Below are 16,528 nucleotides of genomic sequence, written 5' to 3'. Positions count from 1 at the left end.
CTAACAACAAATTCAAAGCAGCTGTGGAACCCAACATACCGGGTGATCAAAAAGTCAGTATAAATTTGAAAACTTAATAAACCACGGAATTATGTAGATAGAGAGGTAAAAATTGACACACATGCTTGGAATAACGTGGGGGTTAAAAAAAAAAAAAGTATTGCTAGACGTGTGAAAGATCTCTTGCGCGCATTGTTTGGTGATGATCGTGTGCCCAGCCGCCACTTTCGTCATGCTTGGCCTCTCATGTCCCCAGCCCTCAGTCCGTGTGATTATTGGCTTTGGGATTACCTGAAGTCGCAAGTGTATCGTGATCAACCGACATATCTAGGGACGCTGAAAGACAACATCCGATGCCAATGCCTCACCATAACTCCGGACATGCTTTACAGTGCTGTTCACAACATTATTCCTCAACTAAAGCTATTGTTGAGGAATGATGGTGGACATATTGAGCATTTCCTGTAAAGAACATCATCTTTGCTTTGTCTTACTTTGTCATGCTAATTATCGCTATTCTGATCAGATGAAGCGCCACCTGTCGGACTTTTTTGAAAATTTGTATTTTTTTTTGTTCTAATAAAACCCCGTCATTCCAAGCATGTGTGTCAATTTGTACCTCTCTATCTACATTATTCCATGATTTATTCAGTTTTCAAATTTATACTGATTTTTTGATCACCTGGTACATAAATTGATTGCTATGCTCACTTGTTTGAAATCTGCAATGCTATCAAAAATGAGAGGTAATGGATATTTGAGGACATGCAGTACAAGATAAGCAGACTTGTAGGTAATTGCTCCTCAATAAAGTAAGTGACAGAATTATAAACATGTTAAAAATTCACAAAGTCTCTGTTACGAAAACAAAGTAGTGAAAATAAGCCACAGAAAAAAATTAAGCTACTTGAGCTCATCCGGATAAACAAGAATAGAGAAGAATGTAGAGAAGCACGTTACATTTCCTAGCAAGACATTTTTCAGCAACGGTCTTCCACAACAACAATAACAACAACAGTAACAATTAAGTTTCACTTTTCTATATCTGAGAAAGGTGCATATAACTATCGACAGTCTGAAGACCTCTTTAGTACAAGCAGGTATGCTTTGCTGAATATGAATAGGAGTACAGATGTAGAGGTACATGATATAATTAATGGCACTTCTGAACAGTTTGCAGGACATTTCTTCACATAATACTGATGCCAAGCTAAATGAAAACTTCTAGACTGCTTATCTTTATAAAAATAGCAGGTAAGGGTTTTAGAATTGTTAATTGAATTATAATTCTAGAAATAAGGACACAGGAAAGCAAACCTTCACTGCTGTATAGCAACAAAGTCATTTTTCCTTCCTCTTCCTTCCTTGGGATTGGAATTTTATCCAGTAATTCAATTAAGTTATTAAGAAAAATCTCGTTGGGTTTACTTTCCATAACAACTATTGAAGGAAGCACCTTCCAAGTAAACTGTAAGAAGTCTTTGCAAGATGTATATTCAAGTAGCCTGGTAATTAGTTGACTGTTTGCCCTCTCATTTGACAGAAGTTTGCTGATGATAAACTGTAAAAGAAGAGCACATATTTTTAAAATTTAAACATAATTTTAAAAGTTTGGCTGCTACCCAACATTAATAATCCTCAATAAAAAAAGTAATCACTGTACTAAAATCTACCAAGAAGTAAGTCTGCTATTCATAGTAACAATTAAGTTTCACTTTTCTATATCTGAGAAGAAAGTATTTGGATAAATGAGTGTAGATAAAACAGTTAATATACAATGTGGAATGACAAAATCAGTTACACACATATTTCAGAAAAATAAAATTATATAGATATCATTGAATTAATTGAACAAAGAATAGTAAAAAGATTCCAACAAAAATCTTTGTAGTATGCTGATCATGCAGTCTCCTTTTCTCTTCAAGAGAAACAGGATGAACCAAGCAATGTCTTCAGCATAGGTCTTTGGCAAGCATTGTGGGAAAAATCCTGATAACACCAAAAACTTTAAAATATGTTCCACATTTTTTCATAAAAAGTTTAAAATGAAGTATATGTCCCTCAGTACATCAACACACAAAAGAGGCCAGTAATATGCACACTTTGCAGCAAGGTAAAATAATGTTAAATTTGTGCCACTGACATCAGTGAGTCATAAACAGTAAACACTTTTGATACTTTTCTTGAGCAAAAGCAAAAATCTATTGTCATATATAGATTAAAAGAGAGCTTCCTCTTGTTATAGTGGGTGACTTCTCTTTGCCTCAAAGAATTCCTTCTCCTGATGACAAAAGAATCTCTGGATCATCAATAACTGCCTTGTCTGCAATGCTAGGTGCGCCAACTAACTCGACATGTGCTACCAAAATTTTCAGCTGATAATCTTGTTTCATTTGCTCTTGTGTTGTAAAAAATGAGTAAATCTGCACTGAAAATGGTAAGTTCATATTTCAAAAATCTGCTGAGTCTTCAGAATAAACAATTTATCAGACATGTTGGATTTTTCTGTGGACATTCATTAGTATGTACTGGCACGCCATTACAATGTCAAATGAAGATTAGATTAGATTAGATTAATACTTGTTCCACAGATCATGAATACGACACTTCGCAATGATGTGGAACGTGTCAGGTTAATAAAAGATTAGTCTGTACAAGATATTACATTACACAAAATATCGCATGACACTAATGTTTAAGTTGTTTTTTTTTCCCCCTTAATTTATATCTAAAAATTCAGCCAATGAGTAGAAGGAGTTGTCATCTAGAAATTCTTTTAATTTATTTTTAAATGTTGGTTGGCTATCTGTCAGGCTTTTGATGCTGTTTGGTAGGTGACCAAAGACTTTTGTGGCAGCATAATTTACCCCTTTCTGTGCCAAAGTCAGATTTAGCCCTGCATAGTGAAGATCATCCTTTCTCCTGGTGTTATAGCTATGCACACTGCTATTACTTTTGAACTGGGTTGGATTATTAACAACAAATTTCATAAGTGAATATATATACTGTGAGGTTACTGTGAGGATCCCTAGATCCTTAAATAGACGTCTGCAGGATGACCGTGGGTGGGTTCCAGCAGTTATTCTGATTACACGTTTTTGAGCAATGAATACTTTTCTACTCAACGATGAATTACCCTAGAATATGATGCCATACGAAAGCAGTGAATGAAAGTAGGCATAGTAAGCTAATTTACTGAGATTCTTGTCACCAAAATTTGCAATAACCCTAATAGCATACGTAGCTGAACTCAGACGCTTCAGCAGACCATCACTGTGTTGCTTCCAGTTTAACCTCTCATCAATGGACACACCTAAAAATTTTGAAAATTCTACCTTAGCTACAGACTTCTGTTCAAAGTCTATATTTATTACTGGAGTTGTGCCATTTACTGTACGGAACTGTATATACTGTGTTTTATAAAAATTTAAAGAGAGTCCGTTTGCTGAGAACCACTTAATAATTTTGTGAAAAACATCATTTACAATTATATCACTTAGTTCTTGGTTTTTGGATGTTATTACTATACTTGTATCATCAGCAAAAAGAACTAACTTTGCATCTTCATCAATGTGGAATGGTAAGTCATTAATGTATATCAAGAACAGTAAAGGACCTAAGACCGAACCCTGTGGGACACTGTACTTGATAGCCCCCCCCCAGTTTGAGGAATCAGCTGTTGTTTTAACATTACATGAACCATTTATTTCAACTTTCTGCATTCTTCCAGTTAAGTATGAATTAAACCATTTGTGCACTGCTCCCCTCAAACCATAATGATTTAGCTTATCTAAAAGAATTCCATGATTTACACAATCAAAGGCCTTTGAGAGATCACAAAAAATACCAATGGGTGATATCTGGTTATTCAGAGCATTTAATATTTGATCAGTGAAAGCATATACCGTATTTACTCGAGTCTAAGCCGCACTCGAATCTGCACTCGAATCTAAGCCGCACCTGAAAAATGAGACTCGAAATCAAGGAAAAAAAATTTCTCGTATCGAAGCCACACCTGAAATTTGAGACTCGACATTCAAGGGGAGATAAAAGTTTTAGGCCGCATCTCCAAATCGAAACAAAGTTGGTCCACTGTAATATGAGACAATTTAGGTCGAATGAATGACGATACAGCTACAGTAGTTTGGTTCGAGTCGTAAGCTTAGCAGTTAAGCTTTACCAGGTAGCCATTGCTATGCGTCAGGCGCTCCGTCCGTATTTATACGGGTACCCTTCCTTTTTCACGTGCTTCGTCTGGTTTGAATTGATTGCTTATTTTTCTTTGATCTGATAAGCGCAGTTTTCTTTGTTATAGGTGTTTACGTCACTCTACGCTGAAAATGCATTACTGTACTGTGTCATGCATTGTTTGTCGTACTCTGATAGTGCGTATTTACGGCCTGTCGCCAATCGCGGCATGGCTTGCTTTTGTGCGCGCTACCGCCGCTTACAAATAAAAAAAAAAGAAAAAGAGAGAGAGAGAGAGAGGAATCATCTCATTAGCGAAACAATGTCAAGAGACTGCTACTTCTTGTTACTTACACTGCTGCTTCCTTCCATAATGATCAACAAGAACCAAATAATAGACTGCGTATGATAGAAGATGTTCTGAACAAGAGTTTAGCGAAAATTTTTCTCCGTTTGAAAATCTTTGCAGGCGCCTCTTTAATACATTACATTCTGCACAGAAATTAGAGTCATCTTACATTTAAAAACTAGTCAATTGTCTCGCTTCATTTCTGACTGTATCACTGTTTAGCATAAGAATAATACGAATATAAACATGACATGATATGTATATTCTTCCGCGCTGGCTGTTGTCTCACTCTAGTTTTGTGGTTTATTACGCAGACAGGATTTAAATGAGATAGCAGCAAACACGAAACAATACATGGCAAAATGTTTATATTCGTATTATTCTTATGGTGACGAGAATACTGCATGTGATTCGCAATTTATAAAAGTTCCTATTAGCAACCATCTCTTCTCACAGATAGGAAAAAATTCAGAACGGAGAGTTGACCATATTGACAAACATCCTAAACATTCTTGCCAGTCGGGTTTTCGCTGCTACATTCGAACATGAACAATACGGGATTTGTATTTACTTCGTTGGATAATGTACGAAAATGCAGTGGTCGAAACTCGGCGTGGAGAAAAAAAGCTTGTCTTCCACCTTTTTTTTTTAATTTATTTACTGACGCAGAGGTTTTGGCGCCAGTATTTATCTTTGTGCCTACAAAGCATGCCTGTGTAGCGCTACATATATTCGACGGCAGAACTAAGTTGTGGCGGTACCCATCGACATTTTAAATAACTTCCGCTTGCTTTGCACTCGATTCTAAGCCGCAGGCGGTTTTTTGGATTACAAAAAGCGGAAAAAAAGTGCGGCTTAGATTCGAGTAAATACGGTATAGCATTTTCTGTTGAAAAGCCTTTCTGAAAACCAAACTTACATTTTGTTAGTACTTTATTTTTACAAATATGGGAGGCTACTCTTGAATACATTACTTTCTCAAAAATTTTTGATAGATCTGTCAGATGAGAGATTGGGCAGTAGTTGTTGACATCCGACGTATCCCCCTTTTTATGCAATGGGTTTACAATGGCATATTTCAGTCTATCGGGGAAAACACCCTGCTCCAAAGAGCTATTACATATGTGGCTGAGAATCCTACTTATCTGTGAGGAACAGGCTTTAAGTACCTTGCTGGAAATGCCATCAATTCCGTAAGAGCTTTTACTTTTCAGTGAGTTTATTATTTTACTGATTTCAGAGGGAAAGGTTGGTGGAAATACAGTTGTTTCAAACTGCACAGGTATGGCCTCTTCTATTAGTAGCCTTGCCTCTTCTAGTGAAGATCTAGATCCTATTTTCTCTACAACATTTAAAAAATGATTACTGAAAATATTTTCAATTTCTGATTGTTTGTTAGTACACTTGTCATTCAGTTTTATGGCACTAAAGTCTTCCTCTGCTCTTGGTTGCCCTGTTTCCCTTTCAATAATATTCCAAATTGCTTTAATTTTATTATCAGAGTTACTGATCTCAGACATGATACACATGCTTCTGGACTTTTTAATAACTTTTCTTAGTACTGCACAAAAGTTTTTATAATATTGAACAATTTCGGGGTCAGTACTCCCTCTTGCTGTTAGATACAGTTCTCTTTTACGGTTGCAAGATATTCTTATTCCTTTAGTTAGCCAAGGTTTTTTATATGTTTTCTTGGAATTATGTTTAACTATTTTCTTGGGAAAACAATTTTCAAATACCCTTAAAAATGTATTGTGAAATAAGTTATATTTCAAGTTTGCATCGGGTTCCTTATACACTTCATCCCAGTCTATCTGCTGCAGGCTTTCCCTAAAGTTTGCAATATTTATATTGTTAATTGAACGCACTGCTTTGAAATTCTGATTTGATATACTGCATGGAGCTATGTCATGTACTGTAACTAGCTGTGCACCATGATCTGAAAGACCATTCTCAACAGGATAAGCATTTATGTTCTTAAACTTATCTTGGTCTATAAAAAAGTTATATATCGATGTCCTGCTGTTCTTTGTTATCTGAGTAGTAAAATCAATGACGAAGCTCAAATTGAAAGAACTGAGTAATACTACAAGGTCATTCTTCCTATTACACTCTTTCAGGGAATCAACATTGAAATCCTCACAAATGATAATTTGCTTCCCCCTGTCTTGCAGATAGCACAACAAAGCATCCAAGTTTTCTAGAAATAGCTGGAAATTCCCTGAGGGGGACCTATACACTGTTACAATTATGAAACTGCCATCATTTAGTTTTAGTTCAGTGGCACATGCTTCCATATGTTGCTCTACACAAATTTTTTTAGTTTCTAAATTTTTTACACTGTGGAAGCTTTTGACATATATGGCAACTCCTCCTCTCATCATATTATCTCTACTTACATGTGCAGCTAATTTGTACCCATTGATGCTAACCTTTTGCATATCAGTGACAATGTGATGCTCAGACAGGCATAGTACATCTATTACATTCTCAGTTTCTATATCTTCTAAACAAAGCAGAAGCTCATCAATTTTATTCTTCAATCCCCCAATATTTTGATGAAATATACTAACATTATTTTTCACTTTACTTTTGTGAGTATCTTGAACTTTTTTAACATCTTTAGTACTTGCCTGGCTAAGTTTCCCACTGGACACTGATCTTACACTAAAAAAGAGTTTCCACCATGAGATGTAGTTCCTCCCCCCTTTAAATTTCCTGCTTTCAGCCCAGCCAGTTTACCCTTCCCTTTCTTGTTGAGGTGTAGGCCATGTCTAGTATAGTCCCACCTACAGAGTGAATCAACAGGAACCACACCAATGTGTGACCCTGCACCAGATCCAAGTAGCCGTTCCAACTCCAAATTAACTCTCCTGACAGAAGAGCTCAAATGAGGTCGGTCGTGGCGCTCCAGAACCGACACAAACCCAACCCTGGTATGACTCGATGTTGATGCAATCTTTGCCAGGTCACACTCTATGCTGTACCCCGGATCTCTGTCAATACTGTTGCCCGCCCCCCCCCCCCCCCCCCACAATAACCACGGTATCTTCCTTAGTAAAGCCTCTACATAGTGAACCTAAATCCTCTGTAACCTGCCCCAGTCCAGCACTAGGTTTGAAAAAACTTGTGACCTGGTATTCTGACCCTAATTCATCCTGCAGAAGTTGGTCCACACCCCTAGCATGCGAACTACCTAGCAACAAGACTTTCTTTTTCTTTGCAGACTTCCCTACATTCTTATTCAATTTGCTGCTGAAAGCTTGTTGAGCCCTGTCTACATCTACTTCTGTGAGTGGCTCATCAGTTTCTGACTGAGGCAACAGGTCACTCCTATTTTGTACATTAATAACAAAGCTGTCAGAAGAATTTCTTGGCCTGTTCCTTATGCCTGTTGCCACTTCCCACCCCTGTTTACCCTTCTCCCCCCTTAACCTGCCCAGTTCTCGCCTAGCCTCATCTAACTCAGCCTGAAGGGCAGCAATTTTCCCCTCCTGTTCCACAATCTTTCTGTCTCTATTGCATGGCCTACAGAACCACTGATGAGTCTCGCTCATTTTCCAAATTCCCACGCCACTACAATCACCCCAATGAAAAAAGTTACTACATCCATCACACCAGACCCCGGAGCTAACGATTCTACGGCACGTCAGGCACTTTACACTCATGGTACAAATCGATTTTAGTGACAGAAAGACAATTAAGTTACCGGAAAACAATGAAAATACGTGTACGAAAAATTAGGCCTACTCGCGACAATGTAAACAGTGGTTCAGAAGTTTATTACTGGAAATTACTTAAGAGATGACGATACTCTACAGATATAAAGGGGCAGCAAACGTATTTAGCACACTAAACTATCAGCAAATGCCCTTAAAATTGCAGTATGAAGTTTAGTCTGAAAGCTCAAAAGTTCGGCCTGGCCGCGATATGTAAACAACACAAACTTTATGTGATTACTGTGAAAATACGCGAGTAAGACAAAAACCTTTAATGGTACGCTTGAAGAGCACTATAATTAATGTAATAAATTAGTTTAAAGTGTTAAAAACAGTTTATTACTACTTAAATTACTTATCTTGTATGAGAGCTCTGACTCAGACGTCCGTACAGCAGGCGCAGGGCTACCAACACTTAAGGACTTAATTGTTGTGGAAAGCAGTATTTTTGTAGTTTACACACACAAGTTAGGTCCTGAATGCTCCCAGAGCAACAATAGAAATCACTCTAGCTGAACAGACTATGACTTTCTCTTGTTAAAAAGCTATTCTGTTGTGCTTTGCACAAATAACAAATGACTTCACTGCTCAATAACAGTTTATGTAAATGGGACAGGGTTCTGTGCTTAGATTCTTCATTAAATATATGAATGATGAATGAAAAACATTCTATAATTCATAGAGGAGGCATTGAGTAGCAGACAGGCACATTTATAAATAGAGTCTATTGGACAAAGTCCTTTGTCAGATATATAAAAACCCACAAAACCATTAACATCTCTGGATGCGAAGGCTTATTCCATCCCGGATATTCCATTGTTGGAAAAATTTTATATTTATATGATCCAATTGTGTTTGTAAAAAATGAAAAATACAGCAATCCCCCCTCCCAAAAATATAAATGTGATCTCAAATCTGTTCTGGCACATAGATAGAAATATCAGTTTGAAGAAAGTCAAAAGATGTAATAGATGTTAACCTGTAACAAGTGTAGCAAGAAGCATTTGTTGTGGAAATCTCAAAAATATTTTGCCATTCACCATGAATATAATATGAGTTGTACCTAACAACATTTACACACAATGACATGAAATGCATGGCACAGGGCACTTAGCATGGTATCACATGATAGGGTTTCTTCTGCTTCCACTCACATATGAAGTGAGAGAAGAATGCCTATTTAAATACCTCTGTGCATGCTGTAATTAGTATAATCTTGTCCTCACAATCCCTATGGAAGTGACAATAGGTGCTGAAGAACACCTCACGATCCTGTACTTCTGTAGTTCTCTGAGACTGCAGACGTGTGCTAGTTGCGTTTGTGTGAGTGTGTGTGTGTGCGCGCGCGTGTGCGTATGTGTGTCTACTGCTGACAAAGGCCTTAATGGCCGAAAGCTATAATTGTGCGAATCTTTTTGTTGTGCCTATTGCGACTCAGCATCTCCACTATATGGTGAGTAGCAACTTTCTTTCTCTAGTATTGTAGTTAACACAGGTTCTTGAAACTTTGTATGTAGGCTTTCACAGGACTGACATCTATCTTGTAGGGTACACCAAGTCATATTTTTGTTTTCTCGAGTCAAATAAACATGTGAACATTCGTGGCACCAAAGTACAAGTCCTGAGTACAATCTTGAATATAACAGTAACAGTTTTTCAGCTATTCATTACACAAAATGCTGTAAGGAAATCAAGCCCCTTCTACACTGCTGATCCTACGAAGTGTTGCATCTGAACTTTTAATTTATCTTCAACATTAGTGGTATCCTTTCATCTTCCTGAGGAGCATGAAAATTCAGTAAGTAAACAATCATTTGCTCCGTTGTATGCATTGTATTGTATTGCATTGCATTGCATTGCATTGCATTGTACTGTATTGTCTGCCCACTGCCGCAAACTCCAGTTTCAAAACAGGTAGCATATAAAGTTTCCCATAGCTGTTATTTTCATTAGTCTACATTCCTCTTATCATCACATCTTGGAGTCTTTCAATTTCATGCCTCTGCATGTCTGTGAAATACTATCTTCAGGAGTCAGTGATGCAACACAATGTCTGACAAATCTGTCTGGCATGTATTCAGTGTCACTGATAAAGGACTCATCACTGACCTTTGCAGCACTTGAATTGTATCACTTGAAAGTTCTGTAAACTGTTGATAATGGTGCAGATGTGTGCCCAGATATTATAGGGTAAGTAGAAAAAATTCAGCACAGACAGTATACTTAGTAGATAACACATGCAGTACAGGAGTCCTTGATGTACTCAACATGGACAAAAGCAAGATCCAAACAGCCAGAACTACTTATGCCATGTGACACCACCATAAAATCTTGCTCAAATCTGCAAAACTGTTGGAAACATGTTGCATTAAAACTTCACTATGCATTCCCTTGCACATGCACATAATGTGAATCAGCAGAAATTTTGAGTCATTTATTGCAAGTTGCCCACTGGTTTGGTACAACCCAACAGAATATGAGCTATGTTGCCAACCTGAGTGAAGAACTTTAATAGGGTTGTGAAATCAATTTTCATTATCCACTCCTTACAGTTGAATTGAACACAATGGCATCAGTGGTCATCCTACTGGGTAGTTGCAGTTCTCTTGCAGAAGTTGTATAATGCCACAACAAGTGTGCCATGATATTGGTCTTCCTGTGGGCAGTAACGAGTCATGAATGTTGTCCAACATAAATTGTGGCCTGACCTGTGTCACTTTAGCACTTCCACAACTGATGAATGACTGACAGACAGATCTGAAGCATACACGACAAAATGTCATTTATTGCCATTTAAAGTCAATTATTGGACCGAAGTGACTGCCTTTGTAGCTTGTAAGCTGTTGAAATGTCTACTGCCTATGCTTCATTGAATGTATTCACATTTGACAACTGCAGTCTGTGTGCCACAATGCAACACACTGAAACACTAATACTCAATCTGGGTGGAATGGGCAAGCTGATACAGTAATACAGGCAACACTAATAGATGAAATATCCTGTGGTTGTCATGTATGATGCATAACAGAGGTCTCAAGCTATGTAATACGGCAACTGTTATCCCCAGTATCTACGCAGAGTTAAAACACCATACTTTTTCAGAAAATTAATTCTCATTCTTTTAGAATCATATATATTACACCTTTCTATTATTTAATTTTAATGAGAGTTTCCCATGGAAATCAGAACAAGACTAGAATTTTAATTAGCATTGTTTATTACTTGTAGTAATGAAAACAAGAGTCAGAAATAATACGTCAAATATATCAGTCATCTATAATGCTTGAAAGATTTTGTACTGTATGGCACATTAGATTTCCGCTAGTTTTAGGTGTGAATTATAAGGGGTGATCAAAAAGTTTCCACTTCAGAATCGGAACGCCAATCAGGCAGAAGGTTTCATGTGCAATGAAGCAATCATCCAACCGATGCACAAGATTGAAGATACCCATTTGATAAAACACTGTGTCCTGCTGTGTGAAGAAGATTGTAACTGCCTGCTGGACATCCTTGTCCGACAGAAATCATCGACCCATCAGAACTTTTTTTAACTGCATGGGGGAGATCACCCCTGTCGCACCATTCCACAACAGTGATTTTTGACAGATGTGCTCCTCCATACACATCCTTCATTCTCTAATGGATGTCTCCGATGTTTGTTCTTTAGCAGAAAATAATAATAGTACTTTGGTCCTGTATGGATGCATTTGGTAATAATGTCACCCTAATTTATGATTCTGGGTTTACCACATGCACATCAGAAAGACATGAATCACACGCTAATCCTATGACTACGTGTCAATGCTTATATACCCACATTAGAGTTACACTACATTGCATATGCAATGCAGCAGCACCTTTAATGAAAACTTTTTGGTCACCCCTTACACAACATTTTAATTTTACTTATTTAAATACCTGAGTCAAACAAATAAGACTAAACAAGATCCAGTGTGAAAAGCGTAAAGAGAAAATCTTCCTACTTTCTCAGCATGACATAAAAGATAAATATATATTCAGAAACAACAATATCTCTTCACTAAGAAAGAAATTTGGGAGATTAATAGTACTTGCACAGCAAGCCACAAAAAGCAAAAAAGTAGGTTTACCTTTAACCTGTTCAAAGGAAAATAGTATTCACTATTTATTGTATTCTCCAATGGGTATCTTCCTTCCAGTACAATGTAAAGTTTCACAGCACTCGACAGAGCTTGTAACTGTGCTGCAAGTTTTCCTTTCTCTATGGTCCACAACAACTTGTCGAAGTATTCCTCATATCTTTCTCGCAGCCACAATTTATAAATTTGTTCTGCATCACTCTCTGCAATAAGACAGACAAATGTTAATACAGTAATTCAGAATCACTTAATGGGCGTTTAAGCATAGCCACTGCCTCCAAACCTAGTCTGCAAAGATTTCCCATGCCATATCCTCACACACCCCTAATCCTCCCACCACCCCCAAGAATCAGTTACAACAGAGTAGTCCCCTCGTCACCCATTATCACCTTGGATTGGAAAAACTGAACCATATCCTTCATCAGAGCTTTGATTATTATTCACGATGCCCTGAAATGGAGCATCATATCCAAAATCCTTCCCAGCATTCCTAAAGTGATATTCCACAACCACCCAACCTACACAACATCCTAGTACATCTGTATGCCACTCCCAACCCCCTTGCCTCAAGGAACATGTCCTTGTGGAAGACCCAGGTGGAAGACCTGCCCAATTCCCCCACCCAGCACTTTCTACCAATCTGGCTACAGGCTTATCCTAACCCATCAGAGGCAGGACCACCTGTGAAAGCAGTCATGCCATATACTAACTCTACTGCAATCACTCCACAGCTTTTTACGTTGGTATGATGAAACCAAGCAGCTGTCCACCAGAATGAATGGCCACTGCCAATCTATGGCCAAGAGCAGAGCTGACAAGTCAGTGGCACAACATGTAGCTGAGCACAAAATGCTCGATTACAAGGCAGCTTCACAAACCGGGTCATCTGCATTCCTCCCTCCACCACCAGATTTTCTGAATTCTGCAGATGGGCATTATCCTTGCAGTGCATCCTTCGCTCCTTAACCCTCCTGGCCTCAGTCTGTATTAACCGACTGTCCCCATACCCTCCACCCAACAGTTACCTATCTCTCTGTCCTAGCACTCTCTCCCAAAAAATGTCCCTATGGCATCTTCATCATGCACAACTCACCACTAGCTGGCTGCCGTGTATCACATGCCAACCCCAGACACTTGCCATTCTTCCCCCACCCTCCTGGACTCCTAGCCAGCAAACTAGATACCTCGCCTTGAGCCACTAGCTACTCCGCTCCAACTTCTCCTCCTGCCTCCCATGTTCCTCTGCCTCTACCCACCCCACCTGACATAATATCCTCTCCACCCAGACCACCTGCAGAACCACAGTCATGGCACTGCGCATCTAGATGGCACCATGTAGAGGCACATATGTGTGTGCGCTTGCATGTGAGTATGTGTGGCTTTTGTGTGTGTATTTGTACTCTAGTTCAAGACAGGATTGATTCCGAAAGCTAGTAAATCTTTCTTCTCTTTTTGTGTGCCTGTCAACAGCTCAATGCTTCTGCTATTTGTTGAATGGACTCCTAAATTACTCGAATGTGCCCAAGACTATTCGTGAATTATGGAAGTATTCGAGTACTTTTCTGTGAACTGTGTTAAAACTTGCAAAGAACACATAAAGAATAACTGAAGTAGAATGATAGAGGAAACAGAAAATACTTATTTTTGTTCCAATGGACTACTGTATCAATGGCGCAAGGTCACAGAATACACTTGCAACTTATTAAAAGAAAGATATCAGAATAATGAAATGCTCAATTATGAAATTACAGAGTGACAGTGATATAACAACAACAGGCATGCTAGGTTAAGAATTTATTTCCATTTAAAAGGGATACTGAAGGGGAATGTGCTGGCGATGGTCTATAAGTATGAACTATTTCATCATTCATCTGGAATGAATAGGAAAAACTATGGGTAAAAAAAAAGGTCTGGATGGCTGGATCAAGTAAACAAGTCTGTATTCACTTTACATTAACAGTTTTTTTCACTTTCATATTCGTTTGAACAGTTACCATAACATAATCAAGCAGAGAAAATATTATGCAATAAGTGCAATGCATACTCCTCCATTAATGGCAGTGAGTTACACTGCTGCAATACTATTCAGTGAACCTAAAGCATTCCTGTGAAAACAGATTATCAGGCGAAAAGCTTTCAACTTGGGTATGAAACCCTGTGGTTTGTCACTAAAAGCTCTGCTGGAAACAGTTTAAAATGTAGGTTACATAGTGTTGCACTGTTTTTTGAAAGGAATTTGATAATACTCTTATGTCTTATATTTACTGTTTGCTGTGCCATCTAAAAATTTCATGTTTTTAACAATCACTCTCATAGGTGGATGTATTGTACTTTGTGTACTTCAGTAAATGGACAAAATGAATATCTCAACAGTATTTATCCAATATTTATTAATAATTATGCTAGTTACTGCCCAATTTTGGGAATATGTTTGTCACTCATCATACACGACCTACTAGAAAAAGATCAAGCCAATAAAATAAAAATTATTTGAAGGTATTAAGACATGACAATACATGTCAACCACTGAAAGTGCTGTCTTTAATGCAGTGGTGGATACTTATGGGGCAGGGGGGGGCGGGGGGGGGGGCACCCCCATTGTTACCCATGCCGCCCTCATCAGTCATCCCACATGCTATTCGTTTGTTTCTCAATTCAGTCGACTCGACTGAATTGAGTTAACGAGTAGTTGTACTTTCCTATGTAGCACATGCGTCATTGTATTTTAAACGTTTCTCTCTGGTAGCTAACACATACCTATGAGAAAAGCCACGGCCATTCTAGTGATCTCGATACGATATTCCGTATGGCATTTGTTCGAGAGAAGTCATGAATATTCTATTGTTTTCTTGTACGCAGAACCTTCTATATGTAGCGTTATAAATATGAACTAATTGCAGATTAGGAAGCTAGTTTACATTCAGAAGCAGAAATATTTAGCACCACCTCCTTGAGTTTTTTCTGTATCTGCCACTGCTTTAACGTTTTTTGTTCGCTATCATGCACTGTCACCAACACATGTTTATTTTATGAGGAGTGACATGTGATCTAACTGATCATGTTCACTTGACAATGACCAAGGTGTCAAAACTGATCTGTCGCTTGATTGTTAATAAATACAATCACGGCAGGATAAACGATCTCGTATTAGATGCCAATGCAAGAATCCCCAACTCACTAGAGTGAAAATCTAATTCTGGTCACTAAATAAACATTCACAAACTTATTAACTAACATCACATACTCATTTTTCACCCAAAAAGTATTCTTTGTTCCTGAATTGAGTTGGCCTTAAATATTGCACCACATGAGATCAACTAATGTTGCTGATCAAATAATATTGAAATTAACTGAATGCCTTGCCCTTAACTCCTTATGCCTTGTCTTTGTAGTGGTATTTCGTGGTCTACAAAGTCGAAAAGTCTTTGTTAAGTCATAAAAGATAATGAATAGGCACAGCTATTTTCATTTATATCTTTCACTATGTTGAGGAAGAAGGAATACATTGTCTGTACATTAGAAAATCCATTGCTAAACCAGAGCTACACTATAAGAAACTAGCAACAATACTACTGTATATTGCAATTTATGATGATTATAATTTTCTCTCTTTTTCTTGTTTAGACACTTCATCACTGAATATTTGTCTGTCTGGGAAAGACCTGTTTGAGAGCACTGGTTACACAAAGAGCTAAATACATTGCTACGGTAACATTTATAAATTACCCTGCCTATGAAGCACCCAGAAGACATGGTTGAATGTCAATGAAACTTCACCGTCAGCGAATATGTAAATGATTAGAGTTGCAATTTTCTGTAACAGGTAGAATGGCTACCAGAGTACATTAATGTTGTTTGTGTTTAGTGTTGCTGCTAGGCCTGGTCCAGTATATGTGGGGCATGAACAGCATCAGATGTTGAGAGACCTCTGAGAAGGACGTGGAGGTGCCACATACCATGTTAGACAGTGTTACCAGCACCTGACAAAGTTTGAAAGGAGCCCCATTGTGTATCTCCATTTGGTCCAATGGTCAAATCCTGCAATACCCAAAATTCTGGGACATCCAGATGTGGCAGACGGCCAATGTTGGACCGTATGGATATGTGAGGGCAGGCATACTCATCATCAAGGATCTGGTTGACAACATCTGATC

The 16,528-nt window shown here is 38.1% G+C and overlaps 1 protein-coding gene across 2 annotated transcripts in view; it reads right to left on the bottom strand.

The window, feature by feature from the left end:
- The window catches only part of LOC124778849 (nucleolar complex protein 4 homolog A), a 163,823-nt gene that overhangs the window by 100,088 nt on the left and 47,207 nt on the right, over positions 1-16,528 (bottom strand). For both annotated transcript variants that reach the window (XM_047253673.1, XM_047253680.1), the window contains exons 3-4: positions 12,366-12,577; positions 1,318-1,561 (exon numbers count right to left, since the gene is read on the bottom strand). In XM_047253673.1, coding sequence (XP_047109629.1) covers positions 1,318-1,561; positions 12,366-12,577 — 456 coding nt within the window. The remainder of the gene's footprint in view (positions 1-1,317; positions 1,562-12,365; positions 12,578-16,528) is intronic.

This window comes from Schistocerca piceifrons, chromosome 1 (assembly GCF_021461385.2).
Source record: "Schistocerca piceifrons isolate TAMUIC-IGC-003096 chromosome 1, iqSchPice1.1, whole genome shotgun sequence".
NCBI classification, from domain to species: Eukaryota; Metazoa; Arthropoda; class Insecta; order Orthoptera; family Acrididae; genus Schistocerca; species Schistocerca piceifrons.
Note: the sequence above shows the minus strand (reverse complement) of the source record. Positions and strands in the feature narration are given on the sequence as shown.